At 36.3% G+C, this 24,395-nt stretch overlaps 5 protein-coding genes across 6 annotated transcripts; 1 reads left to right on the top strand and 4 right to left on the bottom strand.

The window, feature by feature from the left end:
* Positions 1–389: 389 nt before the first annotated feature.
* On the bottom strand, positions 390–3,738 carry LOC107429687 (protein NRT1/ PTR FAMILY 6.1). Its single transcript, XM_016040415.4, has 5 exons — positions 2,973–3,738; positions 2,536–2,797; positions 2,225–2,442; positions 1,531–2,111; positions 390–1,423 (listed from the first exon to the last, which is right to left on the bottom strand). Exons 2-5 carry the CDS (start codon positions 2,780–2,782, stop codon positions 538–540), a joined length of 1,932 nt encoding a protein of 643 aa, XP_015895901.2. The 5' UTR covers positions 2,783–2,797; positions 2,973–3,738; the 3' UTR covers positions 390–537.
* A 3,416-nt stretch (positions 3,739–7,154) lies between these two features.
* LOC107431761 (sterol 14-demethylase) lies at positions 7,155–10,491 on the top strand. The gene is made up of 3 exons (XM_016042748.4): positions 7,155–7,426; positions 7,920–8,399; positions 9,315–10,491. Exons 2-3 carry the CDS (start codon positions 7,938–7,940, stop codon positions 10,311–10,313), a joined length of 1,461 nt encoding a protein of 486 aa, XP_015898234.2. The 5' UTR covers positions 7,155–7,426; positions 7,920–7,937; the 3' UTR covers positions 10,314–10,491.
* A 263-nt stretch (positions 10,492–10,754) lies between these two features.
* On the bottom strand, positions 10,755–14,105 carry LOC107429708 (peptidyl-prolyl cis-trans isomerase FKBP19, chloroplastic). 2 transcript variants are annotated; one of them, XM_016040446.4, is made up of 11 exons: positions 13,874–14,102; positions 13,706–13,784; positions 13,502–13,618; positions 13,224–13,309; positions 13,082–13,132; positions 12,701–12,781; positions 12,568–12,612; positions 12,147–12,202; positions 11,515–11,590; positions 11,287–11,427; positions 10,755–11,204 (listed from the first exon to the last, which is right to left on the bottom strand). In XM_016040446.4, the coding sequence occupies exons 1-10, from the start codon at positions 13,961–13,963 to the stop codon at positions 11,326–11,328; spliced, it is 783 nt and encodes a 260-aa protein (XP_015895932.2). In that variant the 5' UTR covers positions 13,964–14,102; the 3' UTR covers positions 10,755–11,204; positions 11,287–11,325. The 2 variants fall into 2 exon arrangements, 1 of the variants encoding a protein (XP_015895932.2); XR_001582467.4 differs by lacking the exon at positions 10,755–11,204 and having other exon boundaries at positions 11,354–11,427; positions 11,515–11,598; positions 13,874–14,105.
* An 808-nt stretch (positions 14,106–14,913) lies between these two features.
* On the bottom strand, positions 14,914–17,887 carry LOC107429684 (uncharacterized). Its single transcript, XM_016040413.4, has 7 exons — positions 17,449–17,887; positions 17,185–17,356; positions 16,856–16,905; positions 16,332–16,632; positions 15,845–16,033; positions 15,563–15,745; positions 14,914–15,371 (listed from the first exon to the last, which is right to left on the bottom strand). Exons 1-7 carry the CDS (start codon positions 17,631–17,633, stop codon positions 15,126–15,128), a joined length of 1,326 nt encoding a protein of 441 aa, XP_015895899.3. The 5' UTR covers positions 17,634–17,887; the 3' UTR covers positions 14,914–15,125.
* Positions 17,888–19,715: 1,828 nt separating this feature from the next.
* On the bottom strand, positions 19,716–23,023 carry LOC107431772 (probable beta-1,4-xylosyltransferase IRX10). The gene is made up of 4 exons (XM_016042762.4): positions 22,576–23,023; positions 21,550–21,938; positions 20,920–21,161; positions 19,716–20,380 (listed from the first exon to the last, which is right to left on the bottom strand). Exons 1-4 carry the CDS (start codon positions 22,670–22,672, stop codon positions 19,867–19,869), a joined length of 1,242 nt encoding a protein of 413 aa, XP_015898248.1. The 5' UTR covers positions 22,673–23,023; the 3' UTR covers positions 19,716–19,866.
* Between the last annotated feature and the right edge of the window lie 1,372 nt (positions 23,024–24,395).

Here is a 24,395-nt window from a genome sequence, read left to right as displayed (position 1 = left end):
GCTTGCTGTCTGTCAATCAGTTAGCACTTTATGGACATTTTCTTTGCAAAAGTTTATCAGAACTTGTTTTGCATGCCCAAGCCACCGCCTTTTTAATTGTGTCATTTAAACCATCAATCTTCATATTATTTTTACGCAATGTAAATTTAGTTGCAAAGCGTTAACTGATAATCTGTTGGCCAAAGTTGGGTTTGGCAGAGTAGGAATAGCATATGTCACAATCTGTTTTACTTTTATTAATTCTGAGGTATGAATATATAGGTTTATTGAAAATGCTACTTAATAATCCTGTTTTTAAGAACTCCAGCGCTGTTATAGAGAAATTGGTCTGATATAACATTGGAACTCAGATTTGAAACGGTGATAATGAAAAACTAGGACAGACACCGTGACCAGTCAAAACACCATTTGCATAATGATTGGCTACATACAGTACATGAGATGCTACAGTTTCTTTTCTTTCAAGAAGTAAGTTCTGTAAGGGAATTGTGCATGGGAAATGGCACTTATCCTACTAATACAATATCCATTTCCTAACTAGCTAACTGCAGATGGATTGTTGTTTTTGTTGGTTTCAACCTGCTCTTCCATCTTAAACTTCTGCTCTGCCCTGTACTGGTAAGTATGTGCCGAATATAGAAAAATGCAGAAATTGATTATGCTCATGACTGTAAGCAGCCAGTATAAATTATCAAATCTACCTGTATTAATGTTCTGGGAAAGCCAAGAAGGCTGGCCTCTTTCTGGGTTCCCCGTGATAGACTTAACAATGCTATTCAATATGCTGGCTGCGAAGCAACCCAAACCACCTGCTAGAGCAGCATATGCAGATCCTATACTTTTCATGGCATCTGGGGCTTCTTCATACAAGAATTCTAACAATCCTACTATGCAAAATACCTCAGCAATTCCAATGAGGCAATATTGGATCAGCAGCCAGTATGCACTTAGATTTGGCATTGGAGTTAAGAAAATAGTTTCATATCCATGCTTTATTGCGTAATTTCTCCGGTACCTTTCAAAAACTCCAGCCCATGCCACCGATAGAATTGAGATTGCCAGACCAATTCCTACCCTCTGAAGCTGAGAAGCACCATGAGGATGACCGGTGATGCGTCTGGAAAGTGGAACAAATGCTGAGTAATAGATGGAAAGTATGAGAAATATGCTGAGGCCAGGAAACACTGGCATGCATGTCACAGGAAGTTTCAGATGACCCATATGGGTATTCATTGTATATGCCTGCTGCACTGAGAGAGTCAGAAACTCTGTTAAGATCATACTGAGCATTATTGTGCAAGCTGGTATTGGAATGAGTTTCAGAAGGATCTTCACTTCCTCTACTTGAGTTACAGTGCAAAGCCTCCAAGGACTTGGATTAGCACCATCTTCCTTTAGCTGCAGTGCTGCTTTGTCCAAACATCTACAACGTCAACAGACATCCTTAAGCGAACCAGAAAAAGAAACTGAAAAAGGTCCCTAGATCTGAGGAGGCAATTTCAAAGAACAAAAACAGAGAGATTCCCATACCTGAAATCTTCAGTATGAGCAATCTTTCCACTGCCCTTTATAGCAGATTGTTTGCCAGGAACCTCAAACAAGCCTACTAACTCACTGCTAGAAAAAGAGGCATTTCGCTTCCTGAAGGCAGCAACCAGAACTTGGGCAACCCGAGTCAAAGGGCTGCCTCCTGGCAACCTATGCCTGTAAATAGGAGTTCCAAGGAAGAATACCATGTTTGATATGCCCATAGCTATTGCCAGTGAGCCAAAGGCAGATCCCCATCCATGTTCTATCTGAATATAGACCACCGCAGTGAAGGCGATAATAGCCCCGATGGTGACTGAAAGATAAAAGAAATTGAAAAACCTATCGAGGTGAGACTTGTAATCTTTGCTTCTTTCATCAAACTGATCAGCCCCAAAAGAAGAAACACAGGGCCTTATACCAGCAGCTCCAAATCCAGTTATGTAAAGAAAAGTGTAGAGGCAAAGCATCTGCCATGGTTTTGCAGGCTCACAATTACCCAAAAGCAAGGATATCTGGCTGCATTGATCTTGGTTTGGTAAAAAAATATCCATGGTAGCAAATAAAGTTATTCCTGTCAGACCCTCCAGAAAATAAAACAAAAAGAAAAGTGTGGGAAATAATCAGTCTCTCTCTTGGATTCCAGTTAAGCCACATGGTTAGCAATTCAAATTAAAAACGTGTAAATGGATCCTACCGCAAGATAGATTGTTGTGAAGATTGCTATAGTCCAATATCGACCCAGATACGCGTCAGCCAGAAAACCACCAAGAACAGAGGAAGCTTGTGATATTCCTAAGAAATTGTTAACCGCATTTGATGAACTGGTAAAGGGTCTGTGCATAACATAAAACATGAAGGCCACCATATTAACAGACAGCCCAAAGTAAGCCATTCTCTCTGCCATTTCATTTCCTGGACAAAAATAGAAAATATATATATTTCAGTCGTTACACCTCCAAACACAGGCAGAAAACATTTCAACTGTGCAAGGCAGAGTGTGTATACCAAATATGAAGAAGGCAGCAGTCCAACCACCGGTCTTTGAAAGATCAGTAATAGGTTTGCCGTGAACATTAACTGGAGTGGTTCCTCCGGTGTAACCCCGACCAAAAGCTGTTCGCCTATCATCGGATTCAATGAAGTAGATCCCCAGTTTCTTTCTCCGGATTGAGTCTGCAGAAACTCCACCCAGACTAGCTGTTCCTGGTGTCTCCTGCCCACCTTCAGGTGACTTGATTTCTCTTGTTCCCATGCCTACCTCAACTTCCTGATAATGGTTATTATATTATACTCGATGAAATATGCAATTCAGAACATTATTAGTCATTATCAATCAAAATAATTTTATATATATATATATATATATTAAAACTAGTGGCAGTAGCTAGCTTCATATACAACCTTATCCAAAACTTAACAAGTAAATAGAATTTGTTCACTACCTCAGAGTATATATTTCAACACTTAATTTGGAGAGTAAGAAAAGATGAGTTTTTAGTAGAAGTAAGTAAATTGTAGGAAAAGAAAAGGAGGGTTTGATACTGAGAAGAAACATGTGAAGCACTAAAAGCGATTATAAGTAGTAGTAGCAGTAGAAGAAGAAGAAGAAAAGATCGAGTTTATGTCTGAATTGAAATTAAGGAAAAGCAAGGAAGATGTAGGGAGTTAATGAAGGAGGTGGATGGGATCCAACCAACACGTGACGACTAAATAGGGAGAGAAAGAAGAGAAGAGAGAGAAGCAGGTCAGTCCCACTCCCACCTGCAAGGAAGGAATTGAATGTTTATGTTTTAAAAAGGGAAAAGGAAATGAAGAAAAGTATATGGATTAGCGAAAGGGCATTAATAGCCACCTGTAGTATGTGTACGTATTGGGATCGATATATTGTTGGAAGGTGAAATAAAGAAAGAAAGAAACAAGCTCAATCTTATTCATCGGAAGCTTCAAGCTATATATATATATATATATATAATTTTTTTTTTTTTATGTCCTACTCCTATCCTATCTTTATCTTCTTTTTGCATTCAAGTAATTAAGTACATCCATCGTTATTCTCTCCTGTACTCTCCGCGTTTTACTGTCACCTCTTCTCTCAATTCTCATCCGCCAAGCAATATTTACTGGTACACACAGCCTTTTCGATCCGTTTTGCACGCAATATGTACTGTAACTGAATTCGGATTTACCCTCCCTTTTCTTGCCACTCTCTTGACTTTCTGTAGAAATAGACAAACAGCAATTGTTTTTCAAAACCGATTTGCTCACAGGATTGATTGATATAAGTGGGATATTTATAGAGAAGTGCTGTGAAAGATAACTACCTATTATTGCTAGATCATTTAGATTTTGTAAATTTGATGGTTTTTCCTTTAGATTTTTTTTTTTTTTTTTTTTTTTTGGCTGAGAAAATCTCGTTGGTTTTAAACACTTGAAAGGGTATAGTTTGAAATCATGCAATGCAATTAACAGATTTTTGGAGTTTTTTTTTTTTTTTTTTTTTTTTTTTCATGTATGCAAAGTCACTTGAAAATTTCACTTGAGAGTAGTCCTGTTCATCTGAATAGTGGAAAAATGAATGCAATGAAAAAGCCAGATGCAGGAAGAAACCGTTTTGCTTTTGAAATTGGTGGGATATAATTGGATGGTGCACAGCATCTATCGCGTAATCAATTAAAAGTTGAAACCTTCGCTGTTGTTAGTGTCGGTATGGACATGAACATTTTATTTAATGTAAACACACTAAACAGTATGGGATTGGTGGTTCATGGAATGCTGGGCCAGTAGGGTTTGGTGAACAATAGTGGCAGCTCCTTAAATTACCATTGACATTCATATTTGTACATGTTCTCTACTGTTCTAACTGTATATTCGGCTTTAGTTTTTATCTAATTTAACATATAAAAGCAAATGCTACGCAGTATGTACTCCCAAACAATTTATTTTCTCCAACACTAAATACCAACCTACGTACCTTATGTACATAGCATATATTAATATAATTGGTAAAATAAAAAATTGTTCCCACATACATATATATACATATATATATATATATATATATATATATATATATATATATATATATATATATTACTAGTCTATTTTATTTGATTATTTGAGAAAATTATAAATAAAATTCGAAAATACAATACCAAGTAATGTTGGCTGTGCTTAAATTAAAAGAAAGGGATTATTAATGAAGGTGGCTAAGGCGGGTAGAGGATAGAAGGTAGAGGGTGATGAGGAAGATGATGAAACATTCAGCGATGCTGTCGTTAGCTTCGTCAGGGCTTTTTTGCGCTGTGCTGCAGCTCATATCCATTTTTTTTTTTTAATTTGTAGGACGCCATTAATGTTTTTATGGGCGGTGAGTGTGTAACTTATGATTGGAGCTCAGAATGGCTGTTAATTCCGCTGCTATACTCGGTTACACTTACAGGCCATCCATAACAACTTGACAAAGATATTTACATATATAGTTGGATTATAGTAAGCATTTGCAAGTAATTATATGTAATTTATAAGATATATTCTTTTAAATTATATATAATTAAATGCTAAGGTTAAGAATCACATGGGCAAAAACGCCGTCTATATATATCAAAGGCATGGTACATAGTATCACGTTCCGTATGAAAATGGTAGAATCCTTTAGGTTTATCCGGAATATTCTAGACTCTCCTCGAGAATTCATGATAATTCAATAGAAATCTAGAATATTCTAGACTCTCCTCAAGAATTCATGATAATTCAAAAAAAATCTAAAAGTGTCCGAAAGATTCTAGAAGCTTCTAGGTAAGAGGATTCTAAAAAATTATAGATGATTCAAGAGAAGTCTAGAAAATTCTAGATAATTCAAGAAACCTCTGGAAGGTTCTAGAACACTATAAAACAATCTAGGACTTATGTACATTTCTAGAACATTCTAAGATTATGTAGTAAGATAGCTTTTTAGAATAGTCCATAGAAATATCTAGGAGAATTATCTAGGAATGTTGTATCTTCGTATTACGTGCCAAGCCCTCTATATAAAGGAGGTGAACTCTCATTTGTAAACCAACCAAGAATCCACACATTCACTTGTAAAGCTCTCTTCTAAACAATATACTTTCATTCTCTTAAACTCTCTTTTGTGCTCTAGTCTTCTTTGTTTAGCTTTTACTTCTTGTGAGGAAAAAACTTATTTAATTGCAATAAAAGATTGGAATAGCAACTAAGGCTGCACGTCTTGGAGGGTAAACAAACAAGTTCATGACAATAGGAAATCACTTGTGCTTGTGCATATTTTTGGCTTGACCCTCTACCAAAAGAAAGCTAGCTAGCTGTGAGTATCATTCAATCAATGTATTTTTGTTTTTTTGAAAATACCACGTCATACAAGCCATGGTGTGTGAAAGCTTTACAATGATATTGTATGACTTAGATAGCTCAATCAGGATGGCATTACGTAGCCCTGTTTGTAGGTTTTTGTAATAAGTCAGCGTTGATACAGGACCTAATCCTATATCACATATATAGGTTTGTAACCGAATCTATCCGTTTGGCTTGAAACTTGAACCATTAACTCTTCATTTAATGCTTTTGGTCTTGCTATTGTCACAAATAATTCACTGGGTATTCGCTGATGAACTTGAATGAGAAGTATATCACCATCATTGTTATTTTGACTGAGCTAGCCATTTTCAAGCCTTTTGTAACAATACGAGGATAAGTGGCAATCAATTACTTTTGCATGCCCCTTAAAACAAGGTAGAACTTTGATTCTTAATACGACACTAATTGCATTATTATACACATCTAGCACTTTGAAAGGAAACTAACAAATTAATTAATGTATATTACTCTTCAATCTTCAAAATGCCTTTTGAACATTATATCAAAACAATAATTGATTTATTAAGATTCAAATTTCAATTTTCAAATCTACATATGCAAAAGCTTTTTGCTGAATGATTTTTTTCTGCTGAGCTACCATTCTTGGTATACAACAATATATATATATATATATGTATACAGTTCGTTTATGGTGTTGACGGTCCTCATGCAGATCATAATATTGATGATGGTTTTTTATAATATTGATGATAATTTTCTAAAAAATCATTGTTAATAATATAAAAACTCGTCACTAATATTACGGTTCTCATATGAACCGTCCTCACCGTAAAATTTCCATATCTGTATATATATATATATATATATATATATGATATATCATATCCATTACTTGTGCAATTGCTTACTTGTGCAATTGCGTACCCATGATTCTTCCTTTATCATATCCATTACTTGTGCAATTGCTTACTTGTGCAATTGCGTACCCATGATTCTTCCTTTATAATTATAGTCATTTTGCATCAGCAGCAAACTTGCACACCAAGTGCCAATTGTGCACCAATCAAACTCCACCATCCACTTGTTTTTGTCCTAGTCTCTACTCGCCCCAACTGCGCACGTGCTGCAAGGATATTTTAAAACACTCATATCCAATTAACAAACGCCACGTCCACGACCAAAACCACCTTTTTCCAAGACCCACCGTTTCCCCGATCCAGTGAGCCAAATCCTCTTGGGACTCTATTCACTATTTACCACTTGCTAATTAAAGCCTTAACTCAATGTACTTAATTACCCATTGTACCAGAAACACACAATTCCCATTGCCTATTCTTTTTTCGGGTTTTGGGCGTTGCCGCCGGTGATGCTATTAGGGGTTCAATAGTCTTTTCAAACTTAATGATTTAGCAGATGTTAGGCCTAATGGGTGTTAGCAGATGTTAATGGCAGCAGCCTAGAGAGTAACGACATTATACTCTCTGCTACTAGCTTCTCCATCTTCTCCTATCTTTTGTCTCCCTTTGCTTTGAAACCCACAAATCTATCGAATCGTAAACAGGTATACTGTTACACCCCTCGTCTCTGTTTCATACTGTTATACATATATATATATATATATATATGTACATATTAAAAAAAAAAAAAGTCAAAAAAAAGAAAAGCTCTTCTTTTTTCCCTAAATTTCTTTCGCTGGCTTTCTCTTCTGTGCCTTCAATTCTCGCAATCTGATTTTACTGCTCCATGTCTTTGACATTTTTTTTTTTTTTGGTAAAAAGAAGAAAAAAGGTACATTTTTTTTCCATTATTTTTGCGTCGACCGACGGAAATGATCAGGGAAATTTCTTTATACGATACTCGAGTTGAAAAACATTCTCGATTTTGAGGTGTTATTTCAATCATTCAAACGTTGACAGCAATTGGGTGAAAAATTGGTGTTAGATCTTATTAGTTAAAGCTGTTGTTTTTAGGGTTAATTCTAATTCCAAATGTGATTGGATTTTCCTTTTTCCTTATGAATTGAATTTTGAGTTGTGTTTGTATAAATCTGTCAGATTTACCGTACCCTAAAGATGGTTGTGGATAGCGAAGTGGTCACAATGGGTATGCTCATAGTGGCCACTCTGGTTGTGGCTAAGCTTGTATCAGTGCTTATAATGCCACGATCTGGCAAGCGTCTTCCACCTGTGGTAAAAGCTTTCCCCTTCATTGGGGGATTGATCCGTTTCTTGAAAGGTCCAATTGTGATGCTCCGCCAAGAGTACCCAAAGCTTGGCAGTGTGTTCACATTGAACCTTTTGCACAAGCACGTCACTTTCTTGATTGGTCCTGAAGTTTCAGCCCACTTCTTCAAGGCCCCCGAGTCTGATCTTAGCCAGCAGGAGGTTTACCAGTTCAATGTGCCCACTTTTGGACCTGGAGTTGTGTTTGATGTTGATTACTCGGTGCGCCAAGAACAGTTTCGCTTCTTCACCGAGTCTCTTCGAGTGAACAAACTTAAGGGTTATGTGGATCAGATGGTTACAGAAGCAGAGGTTAGCAAATTGGGTTTAATAGTTTTTCTGCATTTCAACTTGTGGCTGATTTGTTTCGTTTTGGCATGTTTGTATTTAGTGTGTGTGTATATATATATATATATATGTGCTTGTGTGTGTGTAGAAAAGGTCCTAAAAGTCCAAATATTTGAAAATTTGGAATTCTTTTTATGGGATGGACACTTTCTTAACAAAACTGCTACCCTGCAGCCACATTAAATATCCCACAAGTTCTGGTAGGAGCAAGGATTAAAAGAAAATTTCTGTTCTAACTAACTTTTTTAATTTTTATATATGCTTCCCATTCATAAGCTTCAAATTTAAGAGTATAGATAATGTAATCTTCAACAAACCTGCTGGTTTTTTTTTGGAGTGAAAGATCTACATTCCACCAAAAGGTGCTTGTAGAATTAGACGGCTCAAGCTTGGCTCAGCTGGAAAATCTTTGCATTTTGTCGTGGTTTGTCTTTGGGAACCCTTTTTGATAAATCAAGACAATTGGACAGCTCTTTTACACTTAGTAATAATTTTGCTTCAAGTATGATATACAATTGCTTAACTAACTTGAGAGAAAGATGATTATTTGCGGTTAAGATGATGTCTGATGTACAAAAGGCTTTTCCATACCATGTGCTAAGCAATTAAGACTTGAATTTGGTATTAAAAGGTGCTAAATTTAATTGTTCAATTGAACAACCAACCACTGTGCACACGTTAATTCACATTGTCAATAATTGGCAATTTGCTTCAAAAAGGGCACTGACTGTTAGTTTCAAAGTCTGTCGGTTGGGTATCTGCATTATGTTTATTGCCTGACCGGAGGTAGCAACTTTTTTTATAGATTTTAAAGTTTTGCAGTGTATCTACCTCAAAAGTCACAGAATTAATTCTCCTCTTTGTTCTGGTACTGGGCAGGATTACTTCTCTAAATGGGGAGATAGTGGTGAAGTGGACCTAAAGTTTGAACTGGAGCATCTAATTATATTGACGGCCAGCAGATGTCTCCTGGGTCGAGAAGTTCGTGACAAGCTCTTTGATGATGTTTCTGCCTTGTTCCATGACCTTGACAATGGGATGCTTCCAATCAGTGTCATCTTTCCATACCTACCCATCCCAGCTCACCGCCGCCGTGACCAGGCACGGAAGAAGCTAGCAGAAATCTTTGCAAACATCATAGCTTCTCGCAAGCAGAGTGGAAAATCAGAGAATGACATGCTGCAGTGCTTCATTGAGTCGAAGTACAAAGATGGTCGCCCAACAACTGAAGCTGAGGTGACTGGATTGCTCATTGCTGCTCTCTTTGCAGGACAGCATACGAGTTCTATCACCTCGGCTTGGACCGGGGCCTATCTCCTCTGTAACGAGCAGTACCTATCTGCTGTGTTGGAGGAGCAGAAGAACCTGATGGAAAAGCATGGGAAGAGGGTGGATCATGATATCCTGTCTGAAATGGATGTCCTTTACCGGTGTATTAAGGAGGCTCTGAGGCTGCATCCCCCACTAATTATGCTTATGCGAAGTTCACATAGTGATTTTAGCGTACAAACCCGAGATGGAAAAGAATATGACATTCCGAAGGGCCACATAATTGCCACATCACCTGCTTTTGCTAACCGGCTTCCTCATATTTACAGCAACCCAGATAGGTATGATCCTGACAGATTCGCAGCTGGGAGAGAAGAGGACAAGGTGGCAGGGGCTTTCTCATATATCTCATTCGGAGGTGGCAGGCATGGGTGCCTTGGTGAGCCATTTGCATACTTGCAGATAAAGGCAATATGGAGCCATTTGCTGAGGAATTTTGAGTTGGAGCTGATATCACCTTTCCCGGAGATCGACTGGAATGCCATGGTGGTGGGTGTGAAGGGAAAGGTGATGATTCGATACAAACGAAGGGAACTTTCCATTAACTAATGGCTAAGGGTGTCTTGGTACTTCAACATTAACTGCTATGTAGGACGTTTTTGGGCCCTCTTCCGTATGTCGTCTATTTTATCTTTGAAAAAGGCGTGCTTTTATTGTGACCATTGCTGATGTTTAGTTGCCATAATATATTTATGATGATGAATGAAGTTTTCTTCCAGTTTTTTCACTGAAGTTTGTCTCAGTCGTTTTAAGGTTCTCTGGACATATTGAATTTATTCTCATGTAGTGAACTTTCAAAATCTTTAATGTTATAGTTCTTGAGGTGAAGAGTAAAAAAGTTATGTGCTAGTTTCAATATATGTGCCGAATTTTACAGATGTTGTTCCATTCCATGGTAATTCATTTAAGGAGTAACCATCCGGCAAATGATGTTTCTGTATTTTCTGTGTTAAGGTATTCTCACTAACAACAAAAGATTTTCCAACAAAATAATAATAATAATAATAACAATAAATGAGAGATGACGATCCTTGGCCATATCCATTGAGAAAATAAACATTATAATCCTTCATGATGCAGAACTATCACAATACAACATTTTTCTGGTTTTTTTTTTTTTTTTTTTTTTTTTAGGACTATCACAGAAAAATTTAATATATGTGGGTATAAATTACAAATATAGCTCCCTGCATATCCTTGGTATTCTGATGAGCAAGGAAAACTCAGAAACAAAAGAACTTAGCTTAGCTCCAATGTTCTTCCTTTTCTTAACACCCTCCATCTCCCCCACCCAAAAATAAAATAAAATAAAAAGACCCACTCCAAATAAGCCTTCCCTTTCACCTAGATAGATGATATTTAACAAACCAGCTTCCTCAACCTTTTTCTCTTTGATGAATAACCGGCTTCCAAAACTTATTGATGTCTCTAAGCCGCATCCTGAATCAAAAAGTTAACTGAAAATTTGCTATACAAGCCTTTTTTTCCCAACTAAACAGGATAGTGCAAAATGAAAAACAACCTCAAAACTCCTCAAGATAGTTATATGTGGTGTGGTGAATTATGTCCGGTTGGGTATGATCTTAAGGAGCTCAATATCAAATAGAAGTGTCTTATCTATCAGCCCTTGATTCCTTAGCACAAAATCCAAGGCTCTTTGGCCCTGTGACAAATCAGAATTGCCCCTTAAATCAGAATTTACATAATTATAATAATAATCATTATCCCGAAAACCGCACTCAAGAATTACCGAAAATGTTGTTGGTCTTGGGCCCATCTTGTTGTAGTCATTGTCAGGATATCCTAATTCTGGGGGCACTATAATCCTGCATCGCTGCGAACCAGATTGTGAAATTTGCATAACAAACAGATTTATATTGCAATGCACTTGCAACCACTTTTGCCATTGTTATTACTAGGGTTGAGACTTTAGCGGTTGACAGGGAGATACATGCCTATTAAGATATTCCCGGAGCATAATTGCACCCATAAAGTATGAATTGACAGAAAGATGTCCTAATAATGAAATTCTAAACCTTACCGGCCTCTGTTCTCTTCAACCATTTGGTTTGTAAAAGAGCACATTAAAATCTATACCAAAGACATTTCCTCTTCAAACCACCATAGTTTATCTTTTTTCTTTCTTTTGTATTTTTAATTCTGTATTCCTAGATACATCCGAACACTGAAATGGTGACGCTATGAGGACTGGACAAGACTAGATGCTTTAACCGAAATGGCCGACAACTAACTAAACCTATGCAGATTTCAATCTTTCAGCCTTAATTGAATTAATTCGTTGTCAAATATTTCCTATATAATTGCTTTGCAAATCCTTATAATAGCAAAGACTATATGTTTTCAGTAAAGTAGATGCAGCACCTTCTAATGCCACCAAGAGCCATGCCCAAAACAGCTTCTTCAAAAGCTGGTATTACCTGAAAATTCAAGAACCATATAGAAACTTTAGAAGCATCCAAAATGCTATTAATTTAAGGAAACCACAAAAGAGAAGACAGTATCATTTATATGACTGGTTTGTCCTTTTTACTCCCTATTCAGTGAAATTTTAGGATAAATTGTTATATACCAAGACAACAAAAAATACCTTCCTTTTTTTATTTTCCTGAAATATTATTGTAAACAAATGAGACCATGCACAAGCATGGATGTCAACCAAAGACAACTTTCAGAGAGGGGATTTAAAGCGCAAAACAAACTAGAAGACGAAAGAGACACAGAAGAGCTTTTACATGGCACCAATAATTTTTCTACTCTTTCAAATCCACAGCAAATATCTTACCTCTTGCGATCCTATTCTAAATTTGAAAAAGTCCTTGTCGTCACCCTGCAAATGGAGACACAACAATGCATAATCTATTAATCAAGCTTATGGAAAAACATCCCCATTTAAAAGGAAAAGGAGCATTCAGTACCTCAAATGAACCACCTTTTGTCTTATTTCGAGCTTCAAATATTCGGCCATAATATCCAATGGTGTACCCATCCCAATCAACCTGAAAAAGCATCCATACAAACCATTGATTTCCCAAGTTAGAGGTCAAATAGTAGCATGTAAGACAGAACAAATTTTCCCCTGTTGCTGAAAAAGTATGTTCAAAGCTTTAGGCTTAAGCTAGCATAACATATAGGATTGTCTCTAACCAGCGCTTTTCTCCATTGACTCAGTTCAAATTTTAGCCAAACTAATAGTTGTCGGTCAAATGTTGGCAAAATCACAATGAATGAAAAAACCCTCTTCATGATCATAAAATAGTAGAAAGAGTGATTCTGAATTGAAAGAAACGGTGGTTTACCACTACAATGTCTCCAGGACTTGGAGTGCGGCCATCTCCTACTCGCAAGTCCTGCAATTTTCTGAGAGGGGTTATTGGAAGAGACAATAAAAGAATGGAAATTGTGAATATGAATAAAGAGGCTACACTTTCCAACAACAACCTTAAACTGAAGACCTGAATCTGTCTCTTTGTAGTCTGGATAACGCATTTTCGTCTTGCCATAGTCTTTCCCTCTAAGTGCTGGCACTGTATTTCAAATTCAATCCCACTTTACTCGATTTATAAATACTTATCAAACCAATACCTTCTGTTGCATCCAAAATATCATCATTTGCACCTTATTTTTACACATTCCAAGTATGCAACTACCTTATAATTTTCCAAACGAATTAAAAAAATATATAAAATCAAAAAATCAAAAAGGGAAAAAGGAATTACTGTCGGCAAATTGAGATGCCGAGGCGGCGATTCCATGAGCGGAAGCAACATTAGAGAGGCCTGCGGTTAACATAGCAGCCCATGATATCACCAAATTTCTTCGCTCAATTCCTCCGCCTATAATAAATCATTATAATCCATTTCCATTAAAAAAACTCCACCATCTCGGATCAGTAAATGGATCAAAGTTTATAAGTCACTAACCGCAGCCATTTGTTGGCCCTCCAAATCTCTCCGGTTCCTGAACGCACTGAGCCTGAAGGCTGCGCCACCATCTCCATCTCTGAAAATTTTTATGAATTAGTAAGTAAAACGCCAATTTTACATTACTCACTACATACATACCCAGCGTAGAGTGCCAGAATCACCTACCGGCGACGAAGCTTTTGGAACAGATAATATTGGCGATTGCACTGCACAGCCAACGCCTGATAATGATAATGATAGTGACACCACTGCCATCTTACTCCTCTTCTTCCTGATAAACCCCCTACCTTCAGTTGGGGCAAATTGCTGCTGCGCTTCGCGGGAAGATAACGGCCTCACCTTCTTCTTATAAATATAACCTCCTCCTTATTCCATTTTCCTTTTTCTTTTCTTTTCTTTTCTTTCTTTTTTTTTTTTTTTTAAAACAAAAAAAGTAATATCACATTTTTATTATACCCACAATTATTTTATTTTATTTTCTTTTACATGTGAATTTTATATAGAGTAAAATCCAATAGATCCATTTAATTCCTTTTTTATTTTTTTCGTAATCATGTCTATTTAATTCTTCTGTAACCATATAAAAACAGAAAAAAACATGAACGTTAAATTTTTATTAAAAATGCGTCACTATACCTAAAAAAAAAAAAAAAAAAACTCATGCCATTTTCATAAATATAAAGTCATATCTGTAAAATTACAAAATCAAGAGTGTGTTATGTCTCAAAAATAAAAATAAAAATAAAAGTAATAAATTTTTATTCGTTTATTTTGAATGAAATTATAAATTTGAATTAACACGTCATGTTGTCTAGGCCACGCCCGACGGAAGTTCTGCTTCTGCTTGGGGTACTAAGAGAGACTCAAAAGTATTTAGCAGTAGTTCCCCACATAAAAAAGGCAGCCAAAAATCAACGCTTTAAAAGCTTTCCGATATTCGAATTCTTACGTAAAGACGAAGAACTCTCTCTCTCTCTCTCGCATACATATATGCAAAGTGACAAGGCCTCATCACCAGCTCACTCCTAAGTCCCATGACTCCCTCTATCCCATTTGAAAAGCAACATACAAAACAATACCCATCGAGATAGGGGAAACAACAATGCCACTGGCCACAGCACCAATCCACATCAAACCAAGCGCAGTGCCAAACTATTAAAAAAATAAATAAAAATAAAAATAAAAATAAAATGTAAATCTCTCACTTGAAAATGGAGCTGCCACAATCTCAAATCATATATCAGTTAAATGTCTTACATAGCACTCAAAGCTACATTTACAGCAACCATCCCAACCCTGAACCCCCGCCAGTTTTTTATTATTATTAATTCACATTCACTGAGAAATACCCATAATTATCCAACCTTCAGGCTTTTGTAGGCTCAGCAATCGCATCTTCAAACTAAACCTCAATGCCTTACAGGCTCACCAGTTTCAGAGAGTTTGCTTTCTCTTGGAGGGTGTCCAGCAGGCTGTCAAAACTCTTCTTGAATGAATCTACTCCTTCATCTTCCAGTTGAATACCCACGTCATTCCAGTTTATTCCCAACTTCTCAAGTGCGCTGTAGATGCCTTCAGCCTCGGATACATTTGAATCAATAGTCCTTGAGATTGCACCATGATCGATGAAAGCTTGCAGAGCTTGGTCAGGCATTGTTGACACCTACATCAGAAAATGACAACAAGAATCACGCAGGATCTATTTAAATCAATCAATGAAGCTCGAAAGTCACAAATATAAAACTTTCATCAAGAAAACTGTACACAAACCATACTGCTTTATTCCTATACACATAAATCGACTGACACTAATACATAAATAAATAATAATCTAGCAACTACAAGATGGCTCACCGTGTCAGGTCCAATGAGGGGAGCAACATATAAGGTGTCTGGGTAGGCAGGATTCTTCACACTGGTTGAGGCCCAAAGCAGCCTCTGCTTCTTGGCACCTTTCTTCACCAAAGCCTCCCATCTTGGACCTGAGAATTTCTTCTGATAGAGCTGATATGCTAAAGCTGCTTGAGCTACCGCAGCCTAAAACAACCAATGAGTCATGATCTCAGCAAATTGCTCCCTTCTCAGTTATAATCGCTTGTTCCAAAAAGAAATGACTAGGATACAAGATCAAGTTACCTTTCCTCGGAGGTCAAGGGCCTCAGGTGTTCCAATCTTCTCAAGCAACTTGTCAATAAGGGTGTCTACCCTACTGACAAAAAAGGAAGCAACACTAGTTACTCTGGAGAGATCATTTAGCCCAGAAGCCTCTAGGCCATCCAAGTAAGCATCAATAACTGCTTCATATCTAGCCAGAGAGAATATAAGCTGCACAGCAAGATATTGAGCTTTAAAACACTTCCATGTGAAAATCAATATCTTACAACAAATGAGAATATAGACATCCTAAAGAGTTTTAATTTTTCAACTGCAATGATGGTGCTCTTTCCCAACAACAATAACGCAGACAAGCTTTATGGACAAATGGTATGAGAATAAACACCACCATACAGTTCACAATCTAACTGACAAACTACAGAAATATACGACCAAATCTTCAACAACTTGGCTTTCTTAAAGGCTTAGTATCTACGGTAAGCAATTATATACATGTAAAATTACTTACAGTCACATTGACACTTATGCCATGTGAAATAACTTGCTTAATAGAAGGGATGCATGGAGCTGTAGCAGGTATCTTTATGTACACATTGGGGCGGTCAACCACTTTGTGTAACCATTTTGCAGCCTCGACAGTCCCTTCAGTGTCATCAGCGAGTCTTGGAGACACTTCAACAGAAACATAGCCATCCCCAGCATTTGTTTGATCGTAAATTGGTTCAAAAAGCTTGCAGGCATCTTGAATGTCCCTCACCACAAGTTCCCAATATGCAGATTCAATGTCTTTTCCTGATTGTACAAGTTCCCTGGAAATTCCATTAGTTCAAGTTATTATTAGTCAAATAAGTTTTTTGTAACAAAAGTGAAGCAGAAAATCGTCCCCTCACTCTTCCAACAATGAAAGAAATGGGTGAGCTATCTAAATCTCCCAATCATTTGTGCATGGATACAAAAGAGAGCTCGATCATACTTCTCTCTTTAATAACAAAGGAATCATGGTGAAGAGAGCAATGAGAGTGAAGAAAGTACCTGAACTGGTCGTTGTAAGCATTTGAGGATGATATTGCTTTCTGGAAAATCTGCAATCACAACATTGTATTGCAAAAAGCACGTTCATAAGACAAGTCTGAGAAACAACTCCAATAATTGGGTATCCACGAATTTGAAGAAAAAACTTAAAAATCCCATCTTTTTGTTTTAAAAGGGGGTTTTAAAAAAAAAAAAAAAAAAAGGAGAGATAAAAATTTGGTGACGAAACAACATTGCATGTCCTTAGCATAATAGAAAGGTCAAAATAATAATAATAATAATAAGAATAATAAAATAAAAATTAAAAATTAAAAAAGAAAAGAAATTACCGCAGGGTTGCTAGTAACACCCCTGACACCACTAGCAATGAGAGGAAGCAGATCGGTAACAGGTCGGCAGAGGTTATCGTACCACGGGCTCTGGCCTTCCTTGTCATAGAGATCATGAAGCACTGTTCTCTTGGCTGAACTTCCGTTACCATCCACTTGGGAGCATCGAACGCTACAAAATATTATTCATATAAAAAACAAATTAAATAAAAACCAAACAACTACTTAGAAACAGCAGAGAAGACGAAGAAGATAGAAACTTACATCAAGGAGGGTTTGGGTTCGGAGGCGGAGGGAAAAGAGAGATTAGAAGATGAAAGTTTGGCGTGGAAATTGGTAAGGGAGCGGAAACCGATGAAAGACTTGGGGTGGGAAGATCTAGTGCGGAAGGAAGACGATACAGAAGCAGCAGCAGGGTTTGGATTGGAAAGCTTTGACAGCGAAGCCATGGTTATGGATATGGATATGGACGGAGAAGGGGATCGATCAGAGGCACTGAGAAAACCAATACAAGAGAGATACAGAGGAAGGCAGGGGTTTGGTGAGAGACTGAAGAGTGGAAAAGGAAGTAAGAAGGGTTTTTCTATTTACTTTTTCTCCGTTCCTGTTTGCGTTTTTGTATATGATGCGATATAGACGAGGAAAAAATGATTCCAAACTCCCAAGCGTCTGTCTGCAGTCTGTCTCTGCTTTTTTTTTTTTGTTTTTTAATTAAAAATAATAATAATAATATAACAAAATAAAATAATATATATATATATGTATATAGTTGGTTGCTTTGGGTTGACCCCAGGGTGGCGTAGGGGCAGGTGGAGACATTGAGAGGTGGGTGGCGGTGGTAATTTTTGGTGGCTCTCTCTTTCTTGCCCCTTGCTCCTCTTCCGCTGCCGTCTCTCTTACTCCCTTCTTACGTCATTTCTTTTTTCTTGTTTTACGTCTCTTTTTCATTTCACATTATTCCTTTTTCCTATTTCTTTTCTTTTTTCTATTCAACTTCTTTCTTCTTTTATTTTTGAAATTTTCAATTCGACTTACGTATCCTCTCTTTCTTCAAATTTATACCAATTCTTCTATTTCTAAATCATTTTCAATATTCACCAAATATAAATAAAAAAAACCATATCAATTTATATGACAATGGATCATTCTTATCTTATATTTTTGCATAGTCTTTTCCAGTTTTTCAAAAGGGAGATTCAACCAATTTTCGTTATTATTAATTATTCTTACTTTACTTTCATATATTTATTAGGTCATTGTGGCTACTATTTCAAGAAAAAATAAAAATAAAAAGAAAAAGAGGAGACCATAACAGCTACATTATTGAATTTATTAAAATTAATGTATTTACAAACATGGTTATATTAAAATTATTATTATGGAATCTGAAATTCATTATATTCATATATTTCTAAAATAAATAAAAAAAGAAAGTTGAACATGTCTATTTGTGTTGTTGAAGAGAAAATTTATTAAAATATGGAAGAGGATAGAAATGGTACGAATTAATCCATTATATCAGAAAACAAAAATTAAATAAAAAAAATTAAAAATGCAATTATTACAATTACAAAATATCAGATTACATGAAAGGCTTGTATGATTTAGACGCAAATTCAATATACTTAAGTGATTTTATAACCATATCTTTAATGGAAAACCTTGATAATTAGGACACAACTACTCTAGAGTCTTGTATATAACCTTGTTCAAAGTTCAAACCACCCAGATTTTATACCTTTTTAGAAATAAATAAATAAACAAAAAATCAAAAACAAAAGAAAAAGCAATGATACAAAGCTTTAAGCACTCTGAGGATGTTTCACCTTCACCTCATATCCAAAACATGGCGCCAACCTACCTACCAGAATGCCCTCTTCCATTCAAGCAACGTTACAGTTTTTTTTTCTTCCTTTTTTTCTTTTCTTTTGTCCTTCTTTTTTTTTTTTTTTTTTTTTTTTGGTGGTTATTAATCTATACGTCAATTGCACGTCAAAGCTAACCTTTTTGTTGACAAAAATAAATAAAATCCTTAGCCCAAAAAAAATAAATAAATAAAAATGTAGGTAATATGTACAAACCCTGAATCCGGGTGAAGATGTTAGGCGCAATAACAATGGGGCTATGGTCAAAATTCAGCGCAAAACAACAGTCAAAACACTAATAAGAGTTAGAGGGCAAATGCTTCAATTGGCTTTTATCTTTATCTAACCCATCAATTAATTATTGATATTAAATCCGACCCTTATGATACCTCAAGGGTTAGCACCGGTTTCCACAGTGGTTTTCATGCAATCAATCTCCCCCCTTCAATTAAGGAAATATTACAGTCTAGCCATTTAAAATCATTCCCACTTCACATTCACATTCACTTTCACACAGTGTATGGAATGATGGCAACTTAATAAGCATCCAAAAATTTATGAACCATTTTGTTATATCAAAAAGTACAGAGTTTTCACTATTCATTTTGTTCAAATCAGCTATCTTACAACAAGAAATGAAGAAATTGTTGCACAATGCTTTGCCTCTACAAAATATTAAAATTTAATAAAGATTGAGAAGAAATTTACAACTCAGTTGCGGGCCAACAAATTCCCTATTTCATGTAACTTGGGACCTAGGCCAAAAAGTAGACTGAGTACGAAAATAATGCCTCCCTCATTGTTGATAATGCTTCCATTACCAAGGTTTTAAATCACCCACTGGTCCCGCAGTCCAATTCAAAATCTTCTCACCAGGCTTTAAGTAGACATGCTTTTTATGTGGCAACTTGCGAGCCAGTCCATTCAGTATCTGATGGAAAGCGTCTCCTGGTTGTGCAGGTTGTGGGAACATCATCGCTCGTTTCATCGAAGGATTTGCAAGCAATCTCTGTTTCCTCAAAATAACTTCTGGTGGAATGGAAGTGAGGATGGTATCCAGGTTTGGCACATCTTCCTCCGCTACATACACTCCTATTTCCTCCCAAGGGATGGCATCAGCGAAGGGTAAAACAATATCATCAGCTATAATAACAGGGATGCAACCAAATACAACTGCTTCAACTAGCCTAGGACTCCATGGGGCCCATCCCAGAGGGCACAAACAGAATATGGCCCGTTGCATGTCTTCATAATATGTAGTTGGGTGCTCGGTAGAGATGTCAAAGAGTGGATTGTTCTTAAAATTCTCCCAGACAGCCGCTCTTGCACCCCTGCAGTTCAATTGGAAGGTCAAAAATGACTTATGAGTTATGATTAACAACTAACCTACAAATACTTGAGTGCGTTCCTAGATAGAGAGGATGACTGAAGGTGTAGTAATAAGTACAAGGCATGCATCAATTCCAGATGTAGATTCATTAGACTAATACTTTAAGGTAGTTTTACTATGGAACATCTTGTGCAGGTCTAAGCGTTCTTATGGTTTGAGACTGAACTAGACCCCTTTGTAATGTGTTATGCTAACTGATCACCAGACCCCAATGCTGCAACAAACTTGATTATCATACCAATTAGTTTTAGCAGAGTCCATTAGATAATATCATATTATCTTCAGCTCAGACTCAAGGTAGAATGAAATTACTTGGTTATTGCCTTGATAGAATGACATCATTTTGTGAAAGATTGGATGTTCAATGCAAATTCGTGCAGCTTAGTTTTCTCCTTTGACAAGAAAATTGCCTAACCAAAATCTATCACTTCTTTGTAACTACATGCTTCCAGAAAGTGCACCAAAGACCTGCAAGCATACCTGGCATAGTAACCACCTTCTGGATCATTATTAACATCATAGAATAAACCACGGAAGTAGACAAAGATAGATCTTGGAGTTTCCTGTGGAATCAGGTGGGCCTGCATCTTTTGAGGTGGAGCAAATGGAGGAATAGTGATTGAACCCTCTTTCAGACACACATGGTTTCTCTGTCCAAATGTCTGAACCAAGGTTGCACGCTGGAGTAATGGAAGTATCCCCCTTTCAATAGCTTTTTCTTCCTACACAGTACACATTAGGCATGTCCAATGCAACAGAATGCTCAAATTTTTATTTTGTTTTAGGGGTACAGACTTTTAATGGCTTAAGCTAGGTTTGATTTCTCTGAATTTACCGAGTGTAGAATTTTCAGATCTGGCCTAATAATGGTTAAGGCATTTCATCTAAAAGTAGCTTATTGCATCATAAATCGTTGATGTTGGTACGAAATTCAAGCACACCAAATCAAAAATGTTACTGGCTAGAGTAGCACTGAAATGCAAAAGGATTGTCTTACTTGACATATGGACGAACTATTAAGGTATGCTAAACTTCCACTTATATAAAGGCACCTCAAAAGGACTTCTGAGAGATAAATGATTAGACAGGAAATATTCGAGAGGTTTTTACCTGATAATGGAAGCAGGCTCCAAAGTCATGGGGTACAACAAAGAAATGATCTGCTCCTTCTGTCCGATTCCAATAAGGCCAATTTGAAGAGATGAGCTGTATTGCGCTTCTCATCATCCGTGGAGATTTGAAGGGCAATGGCAATCCAGTGGGAGTAAGGTCACAAGTGGTATATATTGGAGTATAAAACCAATCTGCTTCCTCGGGATTTGAAGTTCTAACTGGACTGGATAGAAGAAACCTATGCATAAAGATTTCAGCAGCAAACATATGAGTGAGGCATCTGGGGTCCTTCTGAAGGATCTTCTTGTTGTATTTGCTAGGAAGCTCATACACATAAACTTTCAACCTTCCTACTGGATTATCTTCCAAGACATCACCAGCACTTCCTGCAACAGATAAATAAATCAGACTTACTGTGGGAAGGGCGGAGATTAGTTTCTCCAGAAAATTTGCACTGTGCCTTGATTTATGCAAGAAAAACCAATAAAATTCACGAAAAGGTATCCAGAATAGATCAAAATCAGAATCATCTCGGTTACCATAAGATAATTACCAAGTGCTGAAGCTTTGTTACCTCTATAAGAATTCAAGATAATTTGAAATTGCGCAGATAATTAAGCACTCAAAGTACAGAAGACAACTTAGTCAAGAAGAATAAACTTTGTCATTCTTCGATAATTTAGTGTTCCTCTAATACTCAGAGTACAGAATACCACTTATCCAACAAATAAAATTTCAGACAATGCGGCCATGAAAACTTTGATATTTTGGTCTTCTTCTCTAATATTCGATTGGATTAATGGTATGTATGTTATCTTTTCAATCAAAGTTTTCTGGGATCAATGCGTTTAACAGACGGATAAAATCAGCATTTTTGGAATCCCAGATGTTTGAATGTAAAGAACAGCTAACCAAAACAACAAAAACCCACCAAATAAATATACCCGGAAGCCAATGCAATTCGGACAAATAATCCGGATAGCTAGGAAACCAAATTAAAGGTGAAGAATGAGATACACCCACCTGAAATTCTCTCAGTGCGCACATTGTGATCAGCTGAAATCGCCCAAGCAAAAGCAAGAAAAGTGAGAAGAGCAAGAACCCGAATCCAAGACCTCATTTTGCCCTCAAACAGAGACGAAATTTGAGAGCTAAAACCGAGCAGAAAAGGAAAAAAGGTCTTGGTTGGTGGGCAGTGAGGACAGGAAATGCATTATATAAGAAGAGGAAGAGAGTATGGTTGGGACGTCATGATGTGGGGATTAGTTGGGAAGTTTTCTTAGAGTGAAGGTTTTTGGGAGGGAATAAGAAATGGGAGGTTATGAGGTGGGCGCTGATAGAGAATACGAAGAGGAAGAACAAGAAGAAGAAGAATTGCTTTAAGAAACGGGGAACACACATGTTTTTTAAGAAACTACAAATGAATTTGCAGAAAGCACGTACAAATCTTCGTGGGTAATTGAAAGCTGTATTTGCTTTGCCGGTTTGATGGAAAGTCCATCTCACTAGCTGACTAATGAAACCTCTTGTCATTTTAAAAAATAAAAATAATTAAACTTTTTTTAAGAATTAAAAATTAATCCACGTATTTTATAACGAAAATTAAAATCTATATTTGTACTTCTTTTTTTTTTTTTTTTTTTAATCTCCATAATATTAAAAGACCGTTAAAAAACACAAACCGTTCCTAAAAATTCAAATGAATTTATAAATTGGAAAATAGTTAAAATCAAAGTTATCTTTTTTTTGTCTTCTTCTTCTTTTTTATAAAATGGAGTGCGTGAATCACATGCATATGAAACATATTTCTTTTTATTTTGGGGCAAGACCAAATTAATGAATATGCAGGAACTAGCCCAATACTGAATTTAATGCGTTTTCTTTTATCTCAGTAGTTGCTACTTGCTAGTAGAGCAGTAAGAGGGTTGGAGGTGAAGAACATTGGGCTATTTTTTCTTCATTTTTTTTCTTTCCAATATCAAAAACAAAATACAATATGAATATACAATTATGCAAAATCTAGATGTAGTCTATAGAGGACCAACAAAATCAAGTCTAGTTTATCTGTACCTATTTGTAGAGCCCCTTTTTTTTTTAATTTTTTTGCAAACAATTATTTGTAGAATTTAAATAAACAAGAATATAAAGATTTTTTAAACCGTTCAAAACCACATTTATATACGAGAATATATGATAAATCATAACACGTTGAGCTTGACTATGAAAATAATCTTACCACGGATTATGCTTATTACTCATTTTCTTAAATTATTATTGATGGCCAGATTCGACAATTAACTATGCAATCCACCATCTTATGTACTAATTAATTAATTGATTGCTTACGTGGCAGTTGCAGCCGAGTTGGCCAAATCCATGCTTCTGTCCCTTCCTTCTCCAAGTTCGAATGGCAGTGCAGCAAATGCTGCAAAAACTACCAAAAAAATAATAATAATAATTAATTGCTTTTGTCAATTTTGTGTTTTCATGTTGCTGATAAAAGGATTGATATGGTTTCAAAGCTAAAACAATATGGCTTTCCTTTTGTAAGGTGTAACTGCTAGTTCCAGAAGAATATATACATATAAAGAGAAAAATGGCTACAATTCAAAAGCTTGGATCAAGCTAGGTAAGATTTTAAATATTTTACTCATGCTATTGAACCCTTCAGTTTTTAAAATGGACAAGGAAATTCTCATGTGCACATGATACGTTATATATAAACTAAAATGATTTGGCAATTAATTACCCGAGTAACGCACATACCCCCCCAAAAAAAAAAGAAAAATGCTAACTACAATTTAACATGAATATATCATATGACGCACATTCGGATTTAAAAG

The sequence above is a fragment of the Ziziphus jujuba genome, chromosome 12 (genome assembly GCF_031755915.1).
Source record: "Ziziphus jujuba cultivar Dongzao chromosome 12, ASM3175591v1".
Classification (NCBI taxonomy): domain Eukaryota; kingdom Viridiplantae; phylum Streptophyta; class Magnoliopsida; order Rosales; family Rhamnaceae; genus Ziziphus; species Ziziphus jujuba.
Note: the sequence above shows the minus strand (reverse complement) of the source record. Positions and strands in the feature narration are given on the sequence as shown.